Source organism: Gobio gobio (assembly GCF_949357685.1).
Source record: "Gobio gobio genome assembly, chromosome: 6".
Taxonomy (NCBI): domain Eukaryota; kingdom Metazoa; phylum Chordata; class Actinopteri; order Cypriniformes; family Gobionidae; genus Gobio; species Gobio gobio.
This window is the reverse complement of record NC_137102.1, coordinates 62,121,274-62,144,838: the sequence shown is the minus strand read 5'-3', so window position 1 is coordinate 62,144,838 and position 23,565 is coordinate 62,121,274. Positions and strand designations below refer to the sequence as shown.

At 44.9% G+C, this 23,565-nt stretch overlaps 1 protein-coding gene across 1 annotated transcript in view; it reads right to left on the bottom strand.

Moving 5' to 3' along the window:
• Positions 1-64, bottom strand: part of LOC307128608 (GTPase IMAP family member 4-like) — a gene marked incomplete at both ends in the record, with an annotated part of 1,257 nt that extends 1,193 nt beyond the window's left edge. The window contains one exon of the mRNA XM_079820522.1: positions 1-64. This exon is cut by the window's left edge and continues 1,193 nt beyond it. Within this exon, the coding sequence (XP_079676648.1) occupies positions 1-64 (64 nt within the window).
• Positions 65-23,565: the final 23,501 nt, after the last annotated feature.

Here is a 23,565-nt window from a genome sequence, read left to right as displayed (position 1 = left end):
GAGCGGGTCTCTTCCCCTCTTTTGAGCTTCCGCTGGAACTCTTCCTCTGATCACCGTGTGGCATCTTTGCTCCTGAGGAAAAAGTGACTATCAAATGAAAGTACACACTGTAAAAATGTTTTACACCGAACCTAAAGTCATAGGGATACGTTCACAACCTGATTTTATTACGCATTCCTATTTCGCGACAGAACTTGCTGAACATCCAAAACAATGCTGTGTTCGGTGCTAAATGCACTTGTTGTGCGTGCGTAGCCTACATATGCTGGTATTTGATCCAGTGAGAACTCAAGAAGAGCTTATGAAAAGTGTAAAGGTGTCAAAACAGCGACAGGAATCCCTCCGTCAGACACACAAATGAAGATCTGCTGCGAGGAGACACGGTTCTGACGCCTGTACCGAATATAGACTGCAAAAAAATATGGACAACACAACTTCACTCTCTTCCATTGTAGAAAAGTGAAGGCCTGATATAAACAGTTCAATCTGTAGAAACATGACGCCGCAAAATGGCGACTTCACTGTAAGGGGAAATGTTTACTGGAGTAGATGCCATTTACATTAAGTACAAATATATCGCCTTGTTTGCTAAACATCTGGTTGGACAAGACAAGTTTACAGAAATCACCATGTCTTTGACAGCGGCTATAGTGTAGGGGTAAGACGCATGACATCAAGTTTTGACGCAAATCGACCCGCGGTTCGAATCCGCCTTTTGCTGAACTAACTCTACTCCCTTTTCCAATCACATATCAGATCGGAAAGTCATAAATATTAGAAAAGTGGAAATACAACCCCAAATCAGAAAAAGTTGGGACAGTATGGAAAACGCAAAAAAAAAGAAGTGATTTCTAAATTTACTTTGACTTGTATTTCATTGCAGACAATATGAACACAAAATATTTCATGTTTTGTCTGGTCAACTTCATGTAATTTGTAAATATGCATCCTTTCCTGTCATTCAGACCTGCAACACATTTCAAAAAAAGTTGGGACAGTAAAGCATTTACCACTTTGTAATGTTGCCATTCCTTTTCACAACACTTAAAAGACGGTTAGGGACTGAAGACACCAAGTGATGAAGTGTTTCAGGTGTAATTTTGTCCCATTCTTCCTGCAAACAAGTCTTAAGGTGGGCAACAGTACAGGATCTTCCACACATTCTCTATTGGAGACAGGTCGGGACTGAGGCAGGCCAGTCAAGTACCCGAACCCTCTTCCTCCGCAGCCAGGACTGCAGAATGTGTGCAGAATGTGCTTTTGCATTGTCTTGTTGAAATATGCATGGACGTCCCTGGAAAAGATGTCTTCTTGAAGGCAGCATATTATGCTCCAAAATCTCTATGTACTTTTCAGCATTAATGGAGCCTTCACAGAAGTGCAAGTTACCTTTGCCAAGGGCACTGACACAACCCCATACCATGACACACCCTGGCTTTTGGACTTGTTGCTGGTAACAGTCTGGATGATCCTTTTCTTCTTTGGTCCGGAGCACACGGCGTCCATTCCTCCCAAAAAATACCTGAAATACTGCTTCATCTGAGCACAGTACACGTTTCCACTGTGTGATGGTCCATCAAGATGGCGGCGCGAGTAGATCGCGAGGCTCTGGTTCTCTCCAGATTCTGCAATTTTGCGGTATTTTTCCTGTTCTTCTCGGGTCTGTTCGCACAGAACAGTTGTGCCTTTACATCGTACACCCGCGCTGAGCTTTTGGATATTGGTTTGCGAATTTCCGACAGTTTTATGGACAATCTACAACTCCTTCCTGAGATCGCTAAGACACCGGTGACTCTGCACTCTACCCGGCCGGGCGGAAGTGCACGCAGACGGCGGCGTGATCGTAAACAAAGGCGGGGGAGACGTGGAGGAATGCGTGCTAAGCTAACGCTTACTCCTCATCGGCTCTCTTTACCCAGCATTTTCCTTGCCAATGTACGGTCGCTAGTGAACAAAATGGAGGAGATTCGACTCAGCATCACACACAGTAAGAAACTTTTGAACTGTAACGTCCTAATATTCACGGAAACCTGGTTAAACAGCGGAATACCGGACACCGCTATCGAGCTAGCGGGACGCCACACACTCCGGGCGGATAGAACATTAGATGGCTCCGGGAAGAGCAGAGGGGGTGGATTGTGCATTTATATTAACAAAGCTTGGTGCACAAACTCTGCTATTGTTGGGAGTCATTGTTCAGCTAACCTGGAGTTTCTCATGGTTAAATGTAGACCGTTTTATCTACCCCGGGAGTTCACCTCCACCATTATCACAGCAGCCTATATTCCACCCGATGCTGATGCCAAGCTTGCTATGAAAGAACTTCACGCAGCCATCAGTAAACAACAGACTGATCACCCGGAAGCTGCGTTTATTGTTGCAGGTGACTTTAATCACTCAAACTTAAAGTCAGTGCTACCCAAGTTTCACCAGCATGTTTCCTGCCACACCAGAGGAAACAAAACCTTAGACCATGTTTACACAAACATGGCCGGAGCTTACGTTGCGACACCCCTCCCCCACCTGGGACAGTCAGACCACCTCTCTTTGTTTCTCAGACCCAAATATTCACCCCTCATCAACCGCGTGAAGCCATCAATGAAGACCATCAAGGTGTGGCCTGCGGGGGCAGATTCCACACTCCAGGAAAGGTTTCTAAACACAGACTGGAGTATGTTTGCTTCTCAAGCCACCAGTGGCGCTCACACGGACATTGACTCCTACACCTCCTCTGTATTGGATCATATCAATACCACCATCGACAGTGTTACAACTCAGAAACAGATCACCACATACCCAAATCAGAAGCCTTGGATGAACAGGGAAGTACGACTCCTGTTGAAGTCACGCAACACTGCCTTCAGATCAGGAGATGCACAAGCCTACAGTACATCCAGAGCTAACCTGAAGAGGGGCATCAAAAAGGCCAAGCACTGCTACAAGCTTAAGATTGAGGGTCACTTTTCCAACTCTGACCCTCGACGCATGTGGCAGGGCATCCAGGCCATCAGTGACTACAAACCCCCCCACTCCACCCCCGCAGCCACTGATGTCAACTTCCTGAATGAGCTAAATTACTTTTATGCTCGTTTTGAAAGAGACAACAGAGAAACTGCCACCAAGCTCAAACCCTCAGCTGACCACCCACCAATCACACTCTCCTCCACAGATGTCTGCAAGGCACTGAGCCGGATCAGCGCGCACAAGGCTGCTGGACCAGACAACATCCCTGGACGTGTGCTCAGGGCATGTGCGGAGCAGCTCGCTGGGGTTTTTACAGACATTTTCAACCTGTCTCTTGCCCAAGCAGCTGTACCATCATGCTTTAAACGCACTTCCATTGTGCCAGTGCCGAAACACTCCAGCCCGAGGTGCCCTAATGACTACCGCCCTGTAGCACTCACACCCATCATTATGAAGTGCTTTGAGCGGCTGGTCCTGGAACACCTAAAAGACTCTATACCATCCACATTGGACTCACACCAGTTTGCCTACCGCAGCAATAGGAGCACAGAGGATGCCGTTTCCATGGCACTGCACTCTGTGCTCACTCACCTGGACCATAAGAACACGTATGCACGCATGCTGTTTGTTGACTTCAGCTCAGCATTCAACACTGTCATCCCATCCAAGTTAATTGCCAAACTTGGAGACCTGGGCATCAACACTTCAATGTGCAACTGGATTTTGGACTTCCTAACTGACAGACCCCAGAATGTTCGATCAGGATCCATCTGCTCCACATCCATCACTCTTAACACTGGTGTACCACAGGGCTGTGTGCTAAGTCCGTTTCTCTACTCCCTCTTCACCTCCGACTGCAAGCCTGTGTATGGAACTAATTCCATCGTCAAGTTTGCGGACGACACTACGGTGATTGGTCTCATCAGCAACAACGATGAGACTGCCTACAGGGAGGAGATCCAGCACCTGGCCACATGGTGCGCTGATAATAACCTGCTCCTCAACACCACCAAAACGAAGGAGCTCATCGTGGACTTCAGGAAGGAGTCAAGAGGCACACACGACACCATCCACATCAATGGAATGGCTGTTGAGCGTGTCTCCAGTTTCAAGTTCCTGGGGACCCACATCTCGGCGGACATGTCGTGGACGACCAACACCTCCAGCCTGGTCAAGAAGGCTCACCAGCGCCTCTTCTTCCTGAGGACACTGAGGAAGAATCAGCTCTCCTCGGCTATCCTGGTGAACTTCTACCGCTGCGCAATAGAAAGCATCCTGACCAACTGTGTGGCAGTGTGGTATGGGAGCTGCTCTGTTGCGGAGCGCAAGGCACTGCAGCGGGTGGTGAAAACTGCCCAGCGCATCACAGGGACTCCACTGCCTGCCATCGAGCACATCCAGAGGAAACGCTGCCTGCATCGAGCTCCAGCATCCTCAAGGACTCCTCTCACCCAGCCCACAGACTGTTTTCTCTCCTGCCCTCCGGCAGGCGTTTCAGGATCCACCGGACCAGGACCAGCAGACTAAAGAACAGTTTTCCCCAGAGCTGTCTCTTTACTGAACTCTAACCCCCGTTGATCCACTTCCCTCATAAACTGCGAACTCTCCTACCTCACACCTACATTCACTTTATTTGCACTACCGACTGTTTATTACAGTAACAACTGTTTACTTATGCATTCTGCACCACCATACCGTAACTGGATTATGCTCATTTGCACTGCCGACTGTATTTACAGTAACAATGTTTACATTTGCATTTTGCACCGTACTTCTAACTGGAATATGCAACCACTTTCCACTGCACTTTTACACTTTCTTTCGGATAGCTCTGTCCATAATTTATTGTACTAACTTAATCCACTGCTATATTCCTCATATTAGCCTAACATATTATTGTATACCTCTAACTGTAAAATTCTGTTCAAGTAATAACCGTCTGTATATTTATTCATAGTACATAGTCACCTGTAAATTCTGTTTATAGTAATAGCCATCTGTATATTATATTCATAGTACATATTCACCTGTAAATTCTGTGTATAGTAATAGCCATCTGTATATTATATTCTAGTACATATTCACCTGTAAATTCTGTTTATAGTAATAGCCATCTGTATATTATATTCTAGTACATATTCACCTGTAAATTCTGTTTATAGTAATAGCAATCTGTATATTTATTCACTGTATATATTCATCTGTAAATTCAGTTCTACTTCTAGTAATAACCATCTCTCTACTTATACATATTTATATATATTCAGAACATTTTTATGTCCTGCACTTACGCAACCATTGTATATCCTGCACTTGCTGCTATTGCACTTCTGGTTAGACCTAAACTGCATTTCGTTGCCTTGTACTTGTACTTGTGTAATGACAATAAAGTTGAATCTAATCTAATCTAATCTCAGATGCCTCGAGCCCAGAGAAGTCGACGGCGCTTCTGGACACTGTTAACATAGAGCTTCCTTTTGGCACAGTACAGTTTTAACTGGCATTTGTGGATGTAACTACGTATTGTGGTACTTGACAAAGGTTTGCCAAAGTAGTCCTGAGCCCATGTGGTGATATGGCTTCTAGATGACGATTCTTGATGCAGTGCCGCCTGAGGGATCGGAGATCACGGTTGTTCAGCTTAGGCTTGCGCCCTTGTCCTTTACGCACTGAAATTCCTCCAGATTCCTTGAATCTTTTAATTATGTTATGCACTGTTGAATGTGAAATATCCAAAACTCTTCCTATCTTTCTTTGAGGAACATTGTTTTAAAACATTTCAATAATTTTCTCACGTATTTGTAGGCAAACTGGCGATCTTTGGCCCATCTTTGCTCCTAAAGGATTAGACCTTTCTTGGATGCTGCTTTTGTACCAAATCATAATTACAATCACCTGTTGACATCACCTGTTTCAAATCACATCATTATTTAACCATTTTAGCCCTAAATTGCTCCTGTCCCAACTTTTTTTGAAATGTGTTGCAGGTCTGAATGACAGGAAAGGATGCATATTTACAAATGACATGAAGTTGACCAGACAAAACATGAAATATTTTGTGTTCATATTGTCTGCAATGAAATGCAAGTCAAAGTAAATTTAGAAATCACTTCTTTTTTTTTTTTTTTGCGTTTTCCATACTGTCCCAACTTTTTCTGATTTGGGGTTGTAAAGTGTCTAACGTGTTTAATAATAAGTGTTTATTGGTTAGGGGTAGGTAAACAGACATGTGCTGGATTAGAGACGATAAAAGTGAGTGGGTCCAATATCATTGATCGTAAAAAGTGGTTGGGTCTTGTCCCACACACATACAATGGTTCCGACGCCCATGGCCATAACCAATCGCTAACGTTTGGTATGTCTTCTCAAACTAGCGCACAACATCAACCCAATCACAGACAGAGTACTGGAGGAAAGTGAAAATTGAGCGGAAGTACGTAGGAGGGCGGAGCTAGGCTAGACCCGTGGTGTGTGTAGCTAGAAACGGCTCATTCTAAGGTAATACAAACATAACTGTCTTTAAACACCACTGAAAACATAGTTATGTGTAATATATTCATATTTAAGGCACACAAAAGCGCCACAAAAGCGGACCAAACAAGTGCACGAGAGCTCCTTGAAGAGGTGGAACTCTGGAGCGAGAGAACGTGATCCAACCTCGAACAGACCCAACTGCAAAAAGTACTGATTATTTTTGGGCTAAACCAGCTGCCGTAGTCGCTGTGCATTATGGGATGAATAAGTGTTTCTTAAACAGTTTGCACTTTAGCATGGCAGCTCACGGACAAAGTTGGAGTAGTGAGGAGGGGCGGAGCCTCATAGAAATTTGGTCTGATGACCATATAAGGTCCCAACTTTCGAAAACTCACAAGAACAGCGCGATCTCCGCTTGAAGTGAGGGGCGATGCGCAATCTCCGCTTGTTGTTTTCAAGCCGCATCCGCACTATTGTTTGCATATTGTGGTGTATACAAATAATGTAATAGATTATGGACAGGGACAAAACCCGCCCGCGCAGTCGCAGTTTAGGAAATACGCCATAGCCAATGAGTGATGTGGAGGTTGTCATGTGACTGCATTTTGGTTCTCTTCAACTGATTCGGACCAAAGCAATCAATGTGGCGTGAAAAGGAATAAAAAAAAGCAGAAAAATGCTATAATGTATAATTGCCCACATGAAAAAATACTAGACTATAGTATATTATAGTAAAATTACAGTAAAATTACTCTAGTAAATACTATAGTGTTTTTGAACCATACTATAGTAAAGATACTACCGTAAATTGTAGTATATTATAGTATTTACTATTTACTATACTAGTATATTTACTACAGTACGGTTCAAAAACACTTTAGTATTTACTAGAGTAAGTTTACTATAATATACTATAGTATTTTTTCATGTGGGTGTTTGCCCTTGGGTCGGACCAAATTAACCGAACTAGAGATGTGAAAGCAGCCTAATTCGTTTTAGCACCCTAAAACCGCCCAGAGTTCGTTTGGAAGCGGATGAGACCCATCAGTGGTCTTGGTCCGCTTGTGTGGTTCGGATGGCAGCATTCACACTTATTCAGATCAACCGTTCAGATGTTAAACCAAACATACCGAGTGCGAACACACCGCCAAGATCGTGATTTTCTTTTAAATTCATTTTTTTTATCGCTAGTGTTAGTAACAGTAAGTCCTGAAAAGCTGGAAATATTTACTGTCACGGTTTATGGGTTCACTGAAGGCCAATTTATACTTCTGCGTCGAGTGCACGCAGAGGGTACGGCGTACCCTAAGCATAGACGCGTTGGTTACGCCGTACCCTACGCCGTACCCTGACGCGCACCTCTCCAAATATGTAACAACGCGTCAATTCTACGCGGACCGCAAGCGCTGTGATTGGTCTGCCAGAACCCTTCCCTCAGGTCAATAAATAAATAAAAAATCTGCGATAGGAGTGTGTGTCCAGAAATTGGATGATAGTTCCTTACGTCTGCTATAACACAATATTTTGCAGTCCAGCGATTCTTTATGGTAGTAAATAAATACATAGATCCGCTGAGTATAGTTTATTTATTTTCTCATTAAAACCAAAAATGTTAATCAGTAATTGTATATCAAGAACAGGGACACATTAGGGTATATTTCGTGAATGAAGTCTCCGCAACAGCAATCGATTGCTCGAGCCACCGCTATTGAAAACAGCGGCCACGAGCTCCGCATGATTTCACAAACACATTTTGTGAAAATAAATAAACTATATTCAGCGGATCTATGTATTTATTTACTACCATAAAGAATCGCTGGACTGCAAAATAGTGTGTTATAGCAGACGTAAGGAACTATCATCCAATTTCTGGACACACACACACACACACACTCCTATTGCAGATTTTTTTTTAATTTATTGACCTGAGGGAAGGGTTCTGGCAGACCAATCACAGCGCTTGCGGTCCGCGTAGAATTGACGCGTTGTTACATTTTTGGAGAGGTGCGCGTCAGGGTACGGCGTAGGGTACGGCGTAACCAACGCGTCTATGCTTAGGGTACGCCGTACCCTCTGCGTGCACTCGACGCAGAAGTATAAATTGGCCTTGACTCGCCCTCGCGCTGTGTGTGTGTGTGTGTGTGTGTGTGGGCATGTTTTCGTGAAATATCAGGACACAAATGTGTATAATGACATGGGTATTACAAAAAGAGGGTGAAATATGAGGACGTTCCCCATGTCCTCACTTTTCAAAATGCTTATAAATCATACAGAATTATTTTTTTTTCACAGGAAGTGAACTGCACAGTCTCCTGTGAGGGCTAGGTTTAGGGACAGGGGCAGTGTGTGTGTGTGTGTGTGTGTGTGTGTGTGTGTGTGTGTGTGTGTGTGTGTGTGTGATGGGTAGGTTTAGGGTCAGTGTAAGGGGATAGAAAATACGGTTTGTACGGTATAAAAACCATTACGCCTATGGAATGTCCTCACATTTTACAAAAACAAACGTGTGTGTGTGTGTGTGTGTGTGTGTGTTCGTGTGTGTGACTCGTTATCGCGCATCTGCCTGTTTGGATACACGATATTTGGTGTCTCTGGACTTCCTGTTTCTTCTGCTTTTGTGTGCACAGTCATGCTAATAAACTGTGGTTAACTTGCAATTGGATCTTTTGCATTATGTCCCTCGCCATGTCTGACATTTATATACCACAAAATAAACGATAAAGCAAAATCTATGCAGGGGAACTTTGTCATTAATGTTTTTATTTTTATTTACAGGTTTTTAACCGATGCAGTGGCGCTTTTTAATGTTTTCTTCACCACATGGAGACTGAATGTATTAAAGTATTTTCACCAGATATCCTGTGTTGGAATTGATTTGTTAATATAGTGATGATGTGATAAAGTGTCAACCTTTTTGTCTGTGTTCTGTATTTTGCTTAATGTAGCCTATATATGTTTTTCATAAAAAAAATTGGGACAGTGTGAAATAAAATTGGAACGACAATTTAAAATATTTAAATGAGCCAATACAACATATGGTTTGGTAAACTACATTTTTCCATCGGCTCTACGATTGTTTCTGATTGAGCCCATGTTCACAGACTGTTGATCCCCCATGACGGGCAAGAAAAAAATATTAGGCTAATTCGTGCCGATTAAATCACGCATTGATCAAATTAAATTCACAATTTTTGATATGAGCAGTTTTCACAGTGCAGCTAATTCTACAATTTACTTTGCTTACGTTACGTTTACATTACTTCTAGGTTAACAGAACGTTCATTCAAAGTTATGGTCCATAATAATGTTCTCAAAACATCATCGCAAAAACGTTATTTATAGCCTACATACTTTTCCCTGAAATGCTTTAACTGGATGTTCCTCTTACATTTTTAAATGTTATTGTTTCAGAACGTTCAGAACATTCAAAAGTATGTTATTATGTTCCCATAATAACAATAATACAATTGAAAATGTTGGCAACGCTCAATGTTTTTTATATTTATCTTTTTTAAACATTTTTACCTGATGTTTTAAACATTCAGAACATGCAGAAATAGCGTTTTCATATCAGCAAAACGTTCTTAAAACATTTGTCTTGCTGGGTACACTAATAATAACAATTTCCTGCAATCGTGATTTAACATTAGTGTATTGTGAACGATTAATACATCTACAGCATAAGCAAACAATACCATAGACAATAATTATCAAAACAAACACGTCGGACACTGCAGGTGAAATTAATAAATGTAGGCTAATATTAAATGTAATATGCATTATAGTATATTTATATTGTACTGAAAACATACTAATTTTTCACCTGGGTAATGTAATAATGCATCTGTAATGAATAGATAATCTTTACCTCCGCTGGACATGTTTTCTGCTTCGGTGTGTGTGTGTGTGTGTGTTTCTTGTGCTGTTGTTGGACAGGTTATGATGGGCAGGAATCACGGAAACGAAACTGATCTTGATTTACATGTTGACGCATTAGATCTCCTTTGTTCACAAAAGGATGTTTATTTAATGTGTAATGAAAAAAGAAATGCATTTTTGTGTTTAAACGCACTTCATGTATAGCCTTTATGCAAGTAAGAGTTTGTAGCTATGGCTTTGGGTGCCACTTTTTTCAAAGTGAAACAAAAGTGCTCCTTTCAGACAAATAGCAATGATAATATTGGGGTCATTAAAACAATATTTTTTTTACACTCTGTCAGTCTGAGCCGTTGCTATGGGTTGCTATGGGTTGCGTGTGTTTTGCATGCCATGGTTCTTTCAGTGAGTGCCTACGGGTCGACGGAAGGAAAAAATAAACTAAACAATTTAATTAAAAATCAATATATTATATAATACATAATTCATCAGTGACCGTTTGTCACATAGGCCTATAATACACCAACCAATCGTGATCTGGCACAACAAGTTGGACAATGTGAAGTGGAGCGGGAATTTTCCAGTTTCTGGAGGTTGTCATTGCATCGCTGAGAAAATGAAGTGACTACAAAGCACTGCAGCACCAAAAGGTAAGTAGTGTTCAATTCACTTGTATTTATGTATCCGTTTACTAAATCACCTTCATTTATAGAGTGCTTTTTACAATAGGCCTATAGATTGTTTCAATGCAGCTTTTAAACTGATAAAAGGAGATTAATGAAGAGAGATTGTTTTGTCTTTATATCAGCTCTAGAAGGAAGATATTGTCCAGCTAAAGTAAGTTTTTGATTGATTCATTTCCGTTGTAAGAAATCATTAGTTATTTACTTTGGGGCCGCTTACACAACACCATTTTCAACTAAAATTGTTGGGTTATTATTATTATTGGGTTATTACTATTATTATAATTATTATGATTTAGTTTGATTATAAGGATAAGGACCGCAAAAAACATAAAAAAAATTATAAAACGGTTAATATTAACTATTGTAAATAGCAAGTTTTTAGCTCTGCATCCACGGGGGCTTGATACCTATAGTCCCTGCCCAAAAATTCTCTAAGGGAAACTTGGATGGCGGCAGTGGCGTGATAAGGCTCTGATGTGTCGGCGGGGTGAGGCTCTAGCGCAGGGGTTTTCAACCTGTGGGGCCCGCCCCCCTAGGGGGGCGCCAACACCTGTTAAGGGGGGCGCGAGAAACTGTGAATTCAGAGTAAGATAGCAAATCTTCATTCATCCACTAGAGGGGGCAATCTGATTAGTACCGCAGCAGTTAATCAGGGCTCAGGCGTGGAGGCCATCTTGGCTGAGGGCTCAGGCGTGGTGACCATCTTGGCTGAGGGCTCAGGCGTGGTGACCATCTTGGCTGAGGGCTCAGGCGTGGAGGCCATCTTGGCTGAGGGCTCAGGCGTGTGGTGACCATCTTGGCTGAGGGCTCAGGCGTGGTGACCATCTTGGCTGAGGGCTCAGGCGTGGTGACCATCTTGGCTGAGGGCTCAGGCGTGGAGGCCATCTTGGCTGAGGGCTCAGGCGTGGTGACCATCTTGGCTGAGGGCTCAGGCGTGGTGACCATCTTGGCTGAGGGCTCAGGCGTGGAGGCCATCTTGGCTGAGGGCTCAGGCGTGTGGTGACCATCTTGGCTGAGGGCTCATGCGTGGAGGCCATCTTGGCTGAGGGCTCAGGCGTGGAGGCCATCTTGGCTGAGGGCTCAGGCGTGGAGGCCATCTTGGCTGAGGGCTCAGGCGTGGATGCCATCTTGGCTGAGCGCTCAGGCGTGGAGGCCATCTTGGCTGAGGGCTCAGGCGTGGAGGCCATCTTGTCTGAGGGCTCAGGCGTGGAGGCCATCTTGGCTGAGGGCTCAGGCGTGTGGCGACCATCTTGGCTGAGGGCTCAGGCGTGTGGCGACCATCTTGGCTGAGGGCTCAGGCGTGTGGCAACCATCTTGGCTGAGGGCTCAGGTGTGGAGGCCATCTTGGCTGAGGGCTCAGGCGTGGAGGCCATCTTGGCTGAGGGCTCAGGCGTGTGGCGACCATCTTGGCTGAGGAGTCAGGCGTGGAGGCTGTCTTGGCTGAGGGCTCAGGCGTGTGGCGACCATCTTGGCTGAGGGCTCAGGCGTGTGGCAACCATCTTGGCTGAGGGCTCAGGTGTGGAGGCCATCTTGGCTGAGGGCTCAGGCGTGTGGCGACCATCTTGGCTGAGGGCTCAGGCGTGTGGTGACCATCTTGGCTGAGGGCTCAGGCGTGGTGACCATCTTGGCTGAGGGCTCAGGCGTGGAGGCCATCTTGGCTGAGGGCTCAGGCGTGGAGGCCATCTTGGCTGAGGGCTCAGGCGTGGAGGCCATCTTGGCTGAGGGCTTAGGCGTGGCGACCATCTTGGCTGAGGGCTCAGGCGTGGTGACCATCTTGGCTGAGGGCTCAGGCGTGGTGACCATCTTGGCTGAGGGCTCAGGCGTGGTGACCATCTTGGCTGAGGGCTCAGGCGTGGTGACCATCTTGGCTGAGGGCTCAGGCGTGGAGGCCATCTTGGCTGAGGGCTCAGGCGTGGAGGCCATCTTGGCTGAGGGCTCAGGCGTGGAGGCCATCTTGGCTGAGGGCTCAGGCGTGGAGGCCATCTTGGCTGAGGGCTCAGGCGTGGTGACCATCTTGGCTGAGGGCTCAGGCGTGGTGACCATCTTGGCTGAGGGCTCAGGTGTGGTGACCATCTTGGCTGAGGGCTCAGGCGTGGAGGCCATCTTGGCTGAGGGCTCAGGCGTGGAGGCCATCTTGGCTGAGGGCTCAGGCGTGGAGGCCATCTTGGCTGAGGGCTCAGGCGTGGAGGCCCTCTTGGCTGAGGGCTCAGGCGTGGCGGCCATCTTGGCTGAGGGCTCAGGCGTGGAGGCCATCTTGGCTGAGGGCTCAGGCGTGGTGACCATCTTGGCTGAGGGCTCAGGCGTGTGGCGACCATCTTGGCTGAGGGCTCAGGCGTGGTGACCATCTTGGCTGAGGGCTCAGGCGTGTGGCGACCATCTTGGCTGAGGGCTCAGGCGTGGTGACCATCTTGGCTGAGGGCTCAGGCGTGTGGCGACCATCTTGGCTGAGGGCTTAGGCGTGGCGACCATCTTGGCTGAGGGCTCAGGCGTGGTGACCATCTTGTCTGAGGGCTCAGGCGTGGTGACCATCTTGGCTGAGGGCTCAGGCGTGGAGGCCATCTTGGCTGAAGACACTGGCATGGCGGCCATTTTGGCATGGTAGGCATGACGTGAACAGTCTGTGGCATGGCAAGCATGATGTGAAAAAACTCTGGTGTGGTGGTTGTGGCATGAATGAATCCAGACATGATGGTTGGCGTGTGGAGACTGGTGTGGAGTGTACTGTGGGATTGCAGGGTTCCTCCAAAGTTCCCACAGTAAACAAGGAACCACTCGACAGAAGTGCAAAGTCAATATAGTCAACCAGAGTTCATGCGACATTGCTTTCAGGCATCAAATAATTCCAATGGCAATTAAGTCCATAGCGAAAAGGGCCCTTGAGGGCAACATCATTAAAGTCCACCTCATAACCAAGTTTAAAAAAATCTGCCACATAATAATCACCATGGCGTAGACGTTATAGGGTGACTGCTGGGTTCATAGTTGCAGATCAGGTATTCTGTAATGTAGTCTACTGGAGGTGATTTGAACTGAAGCCATGTGCAGGTTATCTAAATCCAAATAGTGAACAGAGACACAAACGACTTGGCTTGACTAAACTTGAAATATGAACTTAACCAGAACTTAAACATGAACAGACAACAGCGGGTTACACAATCAATACTCAACAAGAGACAATGGAAACATGAGGACTATTTACAAAAAGACTAATGACCAAACAAGGAACACCTGTGAAAAATCAAAACCGAGAACCAATCAAAACGTGACACATAAGACAAACAACCAATAAGAACATAGGACACTATGTTACTCGCTCTACAACATTTTGATGTATATCTGGGGTCTGTGGCCGTACCTGTTGTGGTTTTTACTGACCACAATCTGTTGGTTTTCTGGTCACAGAAGAATAATCATAACCAGCGCTCAACATGTTGGGCATTGATGACCCAGAAATACAATCTAGAGATTAAGCATAAAAAGAGGAGTGATAATATTGTTGCAGATGCTCTTTCTCGGGGGTAATGTTTATGTGTCTTATGTAATTGTTTAACTGTTGTGGATTTTACGTGCGCTCTACTCACAACGTAGTTTCTTTACGGTCAATGGTTCAGTCAGTCTAATGTTTATCCTTTTTGTTGTCCCTCCCTTGTTTACTTTGGCTCATCTCTATCAAGAGTATATACCTATATCTACCTGTTTATCATGAGTTAGCTGATTGACCACAGCTACAAAAGACACCAATGAGGAGGAGAAAGGAGAGACCATAGACTCGCGATCCAGCCAGCAAGACAGAGTCTTTGTTCTAATGCTTTCGAATTCATTCCAGCTTTGTCCTTAAAATCTGGCACTGACAAGACAGACAACATTGAACCTGGTAACTAAACATGAAACATAAAACCAGTAAAACAGACAGATAAAAGGCTCTTACTTCCATATTTACGATGTTCAGCAGAGATATGGTCTAGGCTGCTTGCTTTTTTGTCATATAGTTTGCTTAAAGCTCATTACCCTCAATATTACCCACCTTATACAGACCAAACAGAGGCGTAGCAAGCTTTTCAAAAGTGTGGGGGATGGATGTGGTTTGTTTGTTAACAATAAAAACGATGAATACAATGACAGAAGGGTACAAAAGGTATGACATACAAGATATATATATATATATATACATACACATACCTCTGTTTTTTTAACCACACTGTTAGACATTCATAAGAGATTTTACAGTAACACTGTTGCCAGTAAGTTACTGTATTTGAGATTTACAGTACAATAACCGCATTTCAGTTTACAGTAACTACATGTTACTGTAATTTTGTAATACAGTACCATTACTGTAAACCTTGGTTAACAGTGCATTAATCCTAATCATATTCAAAATTAATACTTACTGAATTACATTAATTCTTACATTAATCTATCCTACAGAAGTAATCCAAACAGACACAATTATTATGAAATATAAAATTCTTTATTTAAAAATTTTTAAGTGCTTTAACTTGAACATGTAAATGTGTGGAAAAAGTTCACTTTAAAACATCCTCGAATCAAATCTTATTTTCAGAAAATCATGTATAAAAGTAATCAGAGTGCATTCAATATCACTTATTTTACATTTTATTTACATTTATGCATTTGGCAGACGCTTTTATCCAAAGCGACTTGCATTGCATTCAAGATACACATTTTACATTTTGTCAGTTCTTGCTTTCCCTGGGAATTGAACCCATGACCTTGCTAGCGCCCCACACTATTGTTTGAGCTACAATTTTAAAAACTCTGCAGAAAATAGTTGGTAGAATACTGTAAATAGTTGGTTGAAGAATACTGTAACTTTGGTGCAAAATACACATATACATGCATAAAATATAAACAAAGAGCAAATTAATTCTGAAACAAGTTATCACAACACAACACAACACAAACACAAGTTTCATGTCTGTACCGATCTGTGCCATCTTCCACATTGGATGAATTCAAACAGGAACCAGGATTCTGCTCCATTATGGTAAGAAGTCCCTCTAGATAAGAATGATATGAAGTTAGTCATACAATTTGAGTATACACAAACGTTTTACACTGTTGGAATTTAATAAAAAATAATAATCCCATTACAATTCATCATAATGGTAAAATAGTATTTTATAGACAGTTAACACTTTGGGTACACCTAGCTCAACGTATGCTGTCTAGTCTAATCCAGTCCTGCAATGCCTTCATGAAGATGTGAAATGAAATGTTCAGTTTTTGTTTTAGCTGGTGATTCAATGTTATTCCGTCGCGTCGCGATCGTTTCACTCACGTTGCAAGCGGCAGAAGTTGAAAGGTGTGTTCGACATCGGCTGCGGCTGGATGCAACTGATCGGCGAGAGTAGCCGCGTGCAGGCGGAGGAGCTGCAAACACAGACGTGAAGTCGGACACTTTCTGCTTCCCGCGGTGACGCTCGCGCTGTGTTTGCACACTTTATCAGCTGAAGTGAAATAAATGCAGTATTTGTCAATACACAAATGTTTCAGAGACATTATTGTCATGTAATACTTTATGCACTGCTTAATACAGTGTGTGTTTGTACAAGAATAAAGTTCAACATATCAGCCTAAACTATCAATGAAGTGGGGGTCTACATTTTTCATCTGTTTTATTTTGATAAACATGACAATATAACATTGCAACTACATGAAAAGAGGTTTAACTATTATAAAAAACAGATTTGTGCACATTAGAGGAACTGAAGGTTTTAGAATAAACACGAAACACGTGATCGCTGTCATGCAGAGAATCTGGCCAATCGTGGAACAGCTGTGTCATCATCAAAGTCCGTGCAGTCGCTCTGGAGAAACTGCACCGGCTGTATTAGCCGACTGCTCTCGAATCGCTCTCGCGGTGCTTTGATGCCATACGTCACTGTCACGTGGCGTCTGCGCTGTCTCAAGTCAGACAAAATTTCTAACCGGCATGACGCCCTGTGTGAATGCAGCGTAAGTGTCTGTGTACATTACATATCCTATTAAAAAAGTGTCTCACCTAGTCCAAGTTTTTCCATTCAAACTCCATTAGGTGGCGAAGGAAGGATGACACTCTGTTGTTGATTACAGTGGTCTTCCTGTTCACAACTTCTCCGGTCTTCCGACTCACTCTGGTTTTGGTGGTGCATCTTGTTCCCTCCTCTGGGTTTTTCCTCACGAAAAAAACTTAAAGCAAGAGAAAATTAAGAGAATAAAGATATTTTAAATTTCATCACCCTTAGTGCCTTTGCTTTAAATGTTTTTGGTAACACTTTAGAATAATGGTCCGTCATTAAACGGATAGTTCACCAAAAAAAAAAAAGAAAGTAAATTCTGTCATTTTCTCGCCCTGTTGTTCTAAACCTTTTAAAGAATGTTTGTAAACAGACAATTTTGAGGCACCATTCACTTCCATAGTAGGAAAAAATTACTATAGAAGTGAATGGTGCCTCAATCTGTTAGGTTACAAACATTCTTCATCTTCTTTTGTGTTCAGAAATGTATTCAGGTTTGCACTTGAGCAACGTTATTCTAAAGTTTTGCCACGTTTTTTTCATAAATTATATTTAATCTGCCAAAATCATCCAAAAATTGTCCAGGACTGCTTAAATTCCAGAAAATAAAATTATATTCTGTCAGTCCTGGACAAACACAGTTTTGGGTTATTTTAGTATAATATAATTTATGAAAAAAACATGGTACATGGCTAGTTACAGCTAAAAAGAGGTGGAAAAACTAAATAATTTTGTGATTCAGTTACACAGACCCGACTAAAACATACAAGAAAAACTTTGAATTAACAGTAATATGTGGAGAAACAAAGAGGACTAACGTTACTTACCGTTGTATGAGTTCCAGTGTCGCACAGCACAGGCAGGCTCCTGGTATTCTTATCTAAAATGTAAAATAAATAATGTCAATCCAAATGTAAACTTTGCTTGTTAACTACGTTATTTTTGCAACTAGTGGCCAACATTAATTTACTAACTAACGTCGTCCTAATGTACGCTTAATATGCTCCAGGGCTCTACGCTAACATTTTTCTTGAGGAGCTAATTAAAAAAAATTAGGAGCACAGTCAAAAATTTAGGAGCACTTTCTGATCAATAACACGTATTCCAATTATAACTTTCCCATTACAGAATGATCTTTGTCCCTTTAAATTAATGTCCAGGGGCATTTTTACCATTATAAGAGCAATGTTTTCTAATCTTATTAAATGTATGCATCATCTTTTGTCAATTTCTTCATTTAAAATAGAAAAGTTTTTTTTTTAAATGTTAATTTATAAACAATAAATTCAGTTAGAGCAATAAGACACAACCAGACTGTTACCAATCAAATTAAATCAGCATCAAAAGTAGAAGTGGCACAGAAGCTCTATCTGAAATGGTGTTTAGATACATTTACATGCAGCTCATGGGTAAATAATGTTGTATAAATGTTTTAAATATAAGTTTTTGAATTTAGAAATAGGCTATGTACAAGTTAAACTTAAACTTAGTTAAAATATTTATATTTTAAATAAAAAGTCCATGCAAAGTATAAATATGAAAATAAAACAGCCAGTAGGTGGCGTCAAGTCTATGTGGGAGTGATTCATTCAGTCGTTCAAACGCAGATTCATTCGATCGAACCGCTTGGAGATGCACAACTGGTGTTGTTTTGATTTTCACAAAATAAACAGTATTGTGGCTAAAACGTTGTTACTTAATATCAACTTGTCTATTGGACTTTTGTACAAGATCAGTATCACATTTGCAATCATGCCAATACTCGAGTCGGAGCAATAGCAGTCCGTAACTTTTCAAAGAAAGATCAGCGCGAGCCGCGAGGCGTCTGCTAAGTGCATGGCCGCGTCACACCCGTTTCATCCATAGACCGCGGTTTCACCTTTAATCTGCTAAGTGTAGTCCGTCGCACACGTTTTTTGCACATGCTCCGCTGACAGAAGGCATGAAAAGCAGTTGATTGCAGCACGAAACGTAACAGTTGCTCAGTCAGTCAGTGTTTTTAGTTTTTATTCCGATTGTATTATACATTTATTCACGAGAAGCGATCGGGTCACTCGCACCGGTGCGCCTAAATATTTTTTCCGCAGTCGCACGCAGTAATTTTCAGGCGCAAATGCGCCCAAAATGGTCGCTATGTAGAGCCCTGTGCTCGATAAACAAAATCTTCATTGTATTGGTAAACTTAATTCAATAAACTCACTAACGTTAAGTCTTTTTAAAATAAAACGTTAGGTTTGCGTTACCTCAGTTTTAGTACCAAAGCTGAAGCAAATGATAACCTAACGTTATGTAAAGTATGTTGTCCGGGCCGTGAGCTCTCTCCTCGGGCAAAACTTACGACGCTGGCTGCACTGGTTCCTAATCTAATTCAATAAACTAATTTTTTAAATAAAACGTTAGGTTTACCTCAGTTTTTAGCAGCAAAGTTTAAGCAAATGATAACCTAACGTTATGTAAAGTATGTTGTCCGGACTGTGAGCTCTCTCCTCGGGCAAAACTTACAACGCTGCACCGGTTCCTAATCTAATTCAATAAACTATTTTTTTTAAAATAAAACGTTAGGTTTACCTCAGTTTTTAGCACCAATGCTGACAAGCTAAAATTGGGGTGCAGACAACCGCGGCTAGTACAAATCACACTTACCTTGCTTGTTTGCCGTTCTCACAGGGGATGAAAAAAATCTTCGCAGGGTGTCCGGACGCAGCTCATATGTTCTCTGGAACCGTGAGCTCTCTCCTAGAAAATACCCATGATGCAACGGGAATTACAGTTATTTACTGTAAAGAGAATTTACAGTATTATACTGGGTGATATATAGTAAATAACTGTACAAATTACAGAAATTTCTAACAGTGCACAGTGTTCGGTTCGGTTGGGTTCTGATGGCTTGTCACAACAGTTTTTCTGCTATTCTATTCTTAGGCGACGGGAACAGAAAGAGGTTAAGGAGAAAAAAAATGCTTATAAGACTTGAAAAACCTTACTTAAACTTAAAACTTTACTTAAAAAAAACCTTGTACACAATCCTAGTGTATAGTATAATATAAAATAAATATATAAAGACTTACACTGGCAGCTCAGAGCTCAGCAGCATTTAAGTATGAAATTTAATGAATAAATGTAAAAATTAAACACTACATAGACTTCACTATAAAATATACATCCATCCATCCATCCATCTTCTTCCGCTTATCCGGGGCCGGGTCGCGGGGGCAGCAGTCTAAGCAGAGATGCCCAGACTTCCCTCTCCCTAGACACTTCCTCTAGCTCTTCCGGGGGGACACCGAGGCGTTCCAAGGCCACCCGGGAGACATAGTCCCTCCAGCGTGTCCTCGGTCTTCCCCGGGGCCTCCTCCCGGTTGGACATGCCCGAAACACCTTCCCGGGAAGGCATTCAGGAGGCATCCGGAACAGATGCCCGAGCCACCTCAGCTGTCCCCTCTCGATGTGGAGGAGCAGCGGCTCTACTCCGAGTTCCTCCCGAGTGACTGAGCTCCTCACCCTATCTCTAAGGGAGCGCCCAGCCACCCTGCGGAGAAAGCTCATTTCGGCCGCCTGTATCCGGGATCTTGTCCTTTCGGTCATGACCCAAAGCTCATGACCATAGGTGAGAGTAGGAACGTAGATTGACCGGTAAATCGAGAGCTTCGCCTTACGGCTTAGCTCTTTCTTCACCACGACAGACCGGTACATCGACCGCATTACTGCAGAAGCTGCACCGATCCGTCTGTCAATCTCCCGTTCCATCCTCCCCTCACTCGTGAACAAGACCCCTAGATACTTAAACTCCTCCACTTGGGGCAGGAACTCTCCACCAACCTGGAGTGGGCAAGCCACCCTTTTCCGACTGAGGACCATGGCCTCGGATTTGGAGGTGCTGATCCCCATCCCAGCCGCTTCACACTCGGCTGCAAACCGTCCCAGTGCATGCTGAAGGTCCTGGTTAGAAGGGGCCAACACGACAACGTCATCCGCAAAGAGCAGAGACGAAACCGTGTGGTCCCCAAACCTGACACCCTCCGGCCCTTGGCTGCGCCTAGAAATTCTGTCCATAAAAATTATGAACAGAACCGGCGACAAAGGGCAGCCCTGCCGGAGTCCAACATGCACCGGGAACAAGTCTGACTTACTGCCGGCAATGCGGACCAAACTCCTGCTTCGGTCATACAGGGACCGGACAGCCCTCAGCAAAGGACCCCGGACCCCATACTCCCCCAGCACCCTCCACAGGATGCCGCGAGGGACACAGTCGAATGCCTTCTCCAAATCCACAAAACAAATGTGGACTGGTTGGGCAAACTCCCATGAACCCTCCAGCACCCTGTAGAGCAGGGGTGGCGAACTCCGGTCCTGGAGGGCCACTGTCCTGCATAGTTTTGCTTCAACCCTAATCAAACACACCTGAACAAGCTAATCATGGTCTGAAGGGTTACTAGAAAGCTACAGGCAGGTGAGTTTTATCAGGGTTGGAGCTGAACTCTGCAGGACAGTGGCCCTCCAGGACCGGAGTTCGACACCCATGCTGTAGAGGGTATAGAGCTGGTCCAGTGTTCCGCAACCAGGACGAAAACCACACTGTTCCTCCTGAATCCGAGGTTCTACTATCGGCCGAATTCTCCTCTCCAGTACCCTGGCATAGACTTTCCCGGGGAGGCTGAGAAGTGTGATCCCCCTATAGTTGGAACACACCCTCCGGTCCCCCTTCTTAAAAAGAGGGACCACCACCCCGGTCTGCCATCCCAGAGGCACTGTCCCCGACCGCCACGCGATGCTGCAGAGGCGTGTCAGCCAAGACAGCCCCACAACATCCAGAGACTTGAGGTACTCAGGGCGGATCTCATCCACCCCCGGTGCCTTGCCACCGAGGAGTTTCTTGACCACCTCGGTGACTTCAGCTTGGGTGATAGACGAGTCCCCCTCTGAGCCCCCAGCCTCTGCTTCCTCAATGGAAGACGTGACGGCGGGATTGAGGAGATCCTCGAAGTATTCCTTCCACCGTCCGACAACATCCCCAGTCGAGGTCAACAGCCGCCCATCGCCACTGTAAACAGCATTGGTAGGGCACTGCTTCCCCCTCCTGAGGCGCCGGACAGTTTGCCAGAATCTCTTCGAGGCCAGCCGATAGTCTTTTTCCATGGCCTCACCGAACTCCTCCCAGGCCCGAGTTTTTGCCTCCACGACCACCCGGGCTGCAGTCCGTTTAGCCTGTCGGTACCTGTCAGCTGCCTCAGGAGTCCCACAAGCCAGCCAGGCCCGATAGGACTCCTTCTTCAGCTTGACGGCATCCCTTACTTCCGGTGTCCACCACCGGGTTCGGGGATTGCCGCCTCGACAGGCACCGGAGACCTTGCGTCCACAGCTCCGAGCAGCCGCTTTGACAATGGAGGTGGAGAACATGGTCCACTCGGACTCAATATCTCCAGCCTCCCTCGGGATCCGGTCGAAGCTCTGCCGGAGGCAGGAGTTGAAGATCTCTCTGACAGGAGACTCGGCCAAACGTTCCCAGCAGACCCTCACAGTACGTTTGGGTCTACCGAGTCTATCCAGCTTCCTCCCCCGCCATCGGATCCAACTCACCACCAGGTGGTGATCAGTTGACAGCTCCGCCCCTCTCTTCACCCGAGTGTCCAAGACATACGGCCGCAGATCAGATGAAACGACCACAAAGTCGATCATTGACCTACGACCTAGGGTGTCCTGGTGCCATGTGCACTGATGGACACCCTTATGCTTGAACATGGTGTTCGTTATGGACAAACTGTAACTAGCACAGAAGTCCAATAACTGAACACCACTCGGGTTCAGATCAGGGGGGCCGTTCCTCCCAATCACGCCCCTCCAGGTTTCACTGTCATTGCCCACGTGGGCGTTGAAGTCCCCCAGTAGAACGACGGAGTCCCCAGTCGGAGCACTTTCCAGCACCCCTCCCAGGGACACCAAGAAGGTCGGGTACTCTGCACTGCCGTTCGGCCCGTAGGCACACACAACAGTGAGAGACCTATCCCCGAGCCGAAGCCGCAGGGAAACGACCCTCTCGTTCACCGGGGTAAACTCCAACACATGGCGGCAGAGCTGGGGGGCTATAAGCAAACCCACACCAGCCCGCCGCCTCTCACCATGGGCAACTCCAGAGTGGTAAAGAGTCCATCCCCTCTCGAGGAGTGTGGTTCCAGAGCCCAAGCCATGCGTGGAGGTGATTCCGACTATCTCTAGTCGGAACCTCTCAACCTCACGCACAAGCTCAGGCTCTTTCCCCGCCAGCGAGGTGACATTCCATGTCCCAAGAGCCAGTTTCCGTGTCCAGGGATCGGGTCGTCTAGGCCCCCGCCCTCGACTGCTGCCCGATTCGCTTCGCACCGGCCCCTTACGGTCCCTCCCGTGAGTGGTGGGCCCACGGGAAGGTGTCCCCACGTCGCTCCTTCGGGCTGAGCCCGGCCAGACCCCGTGGGGGAAGGCCCGGCCACCAGGCGCTCGCATACGAGCCCCAACCCCAGGCCTGGCTCCAGGGTGGGGCCCCGGCTGCGCCATACCGGGCGACGTCACGGTCC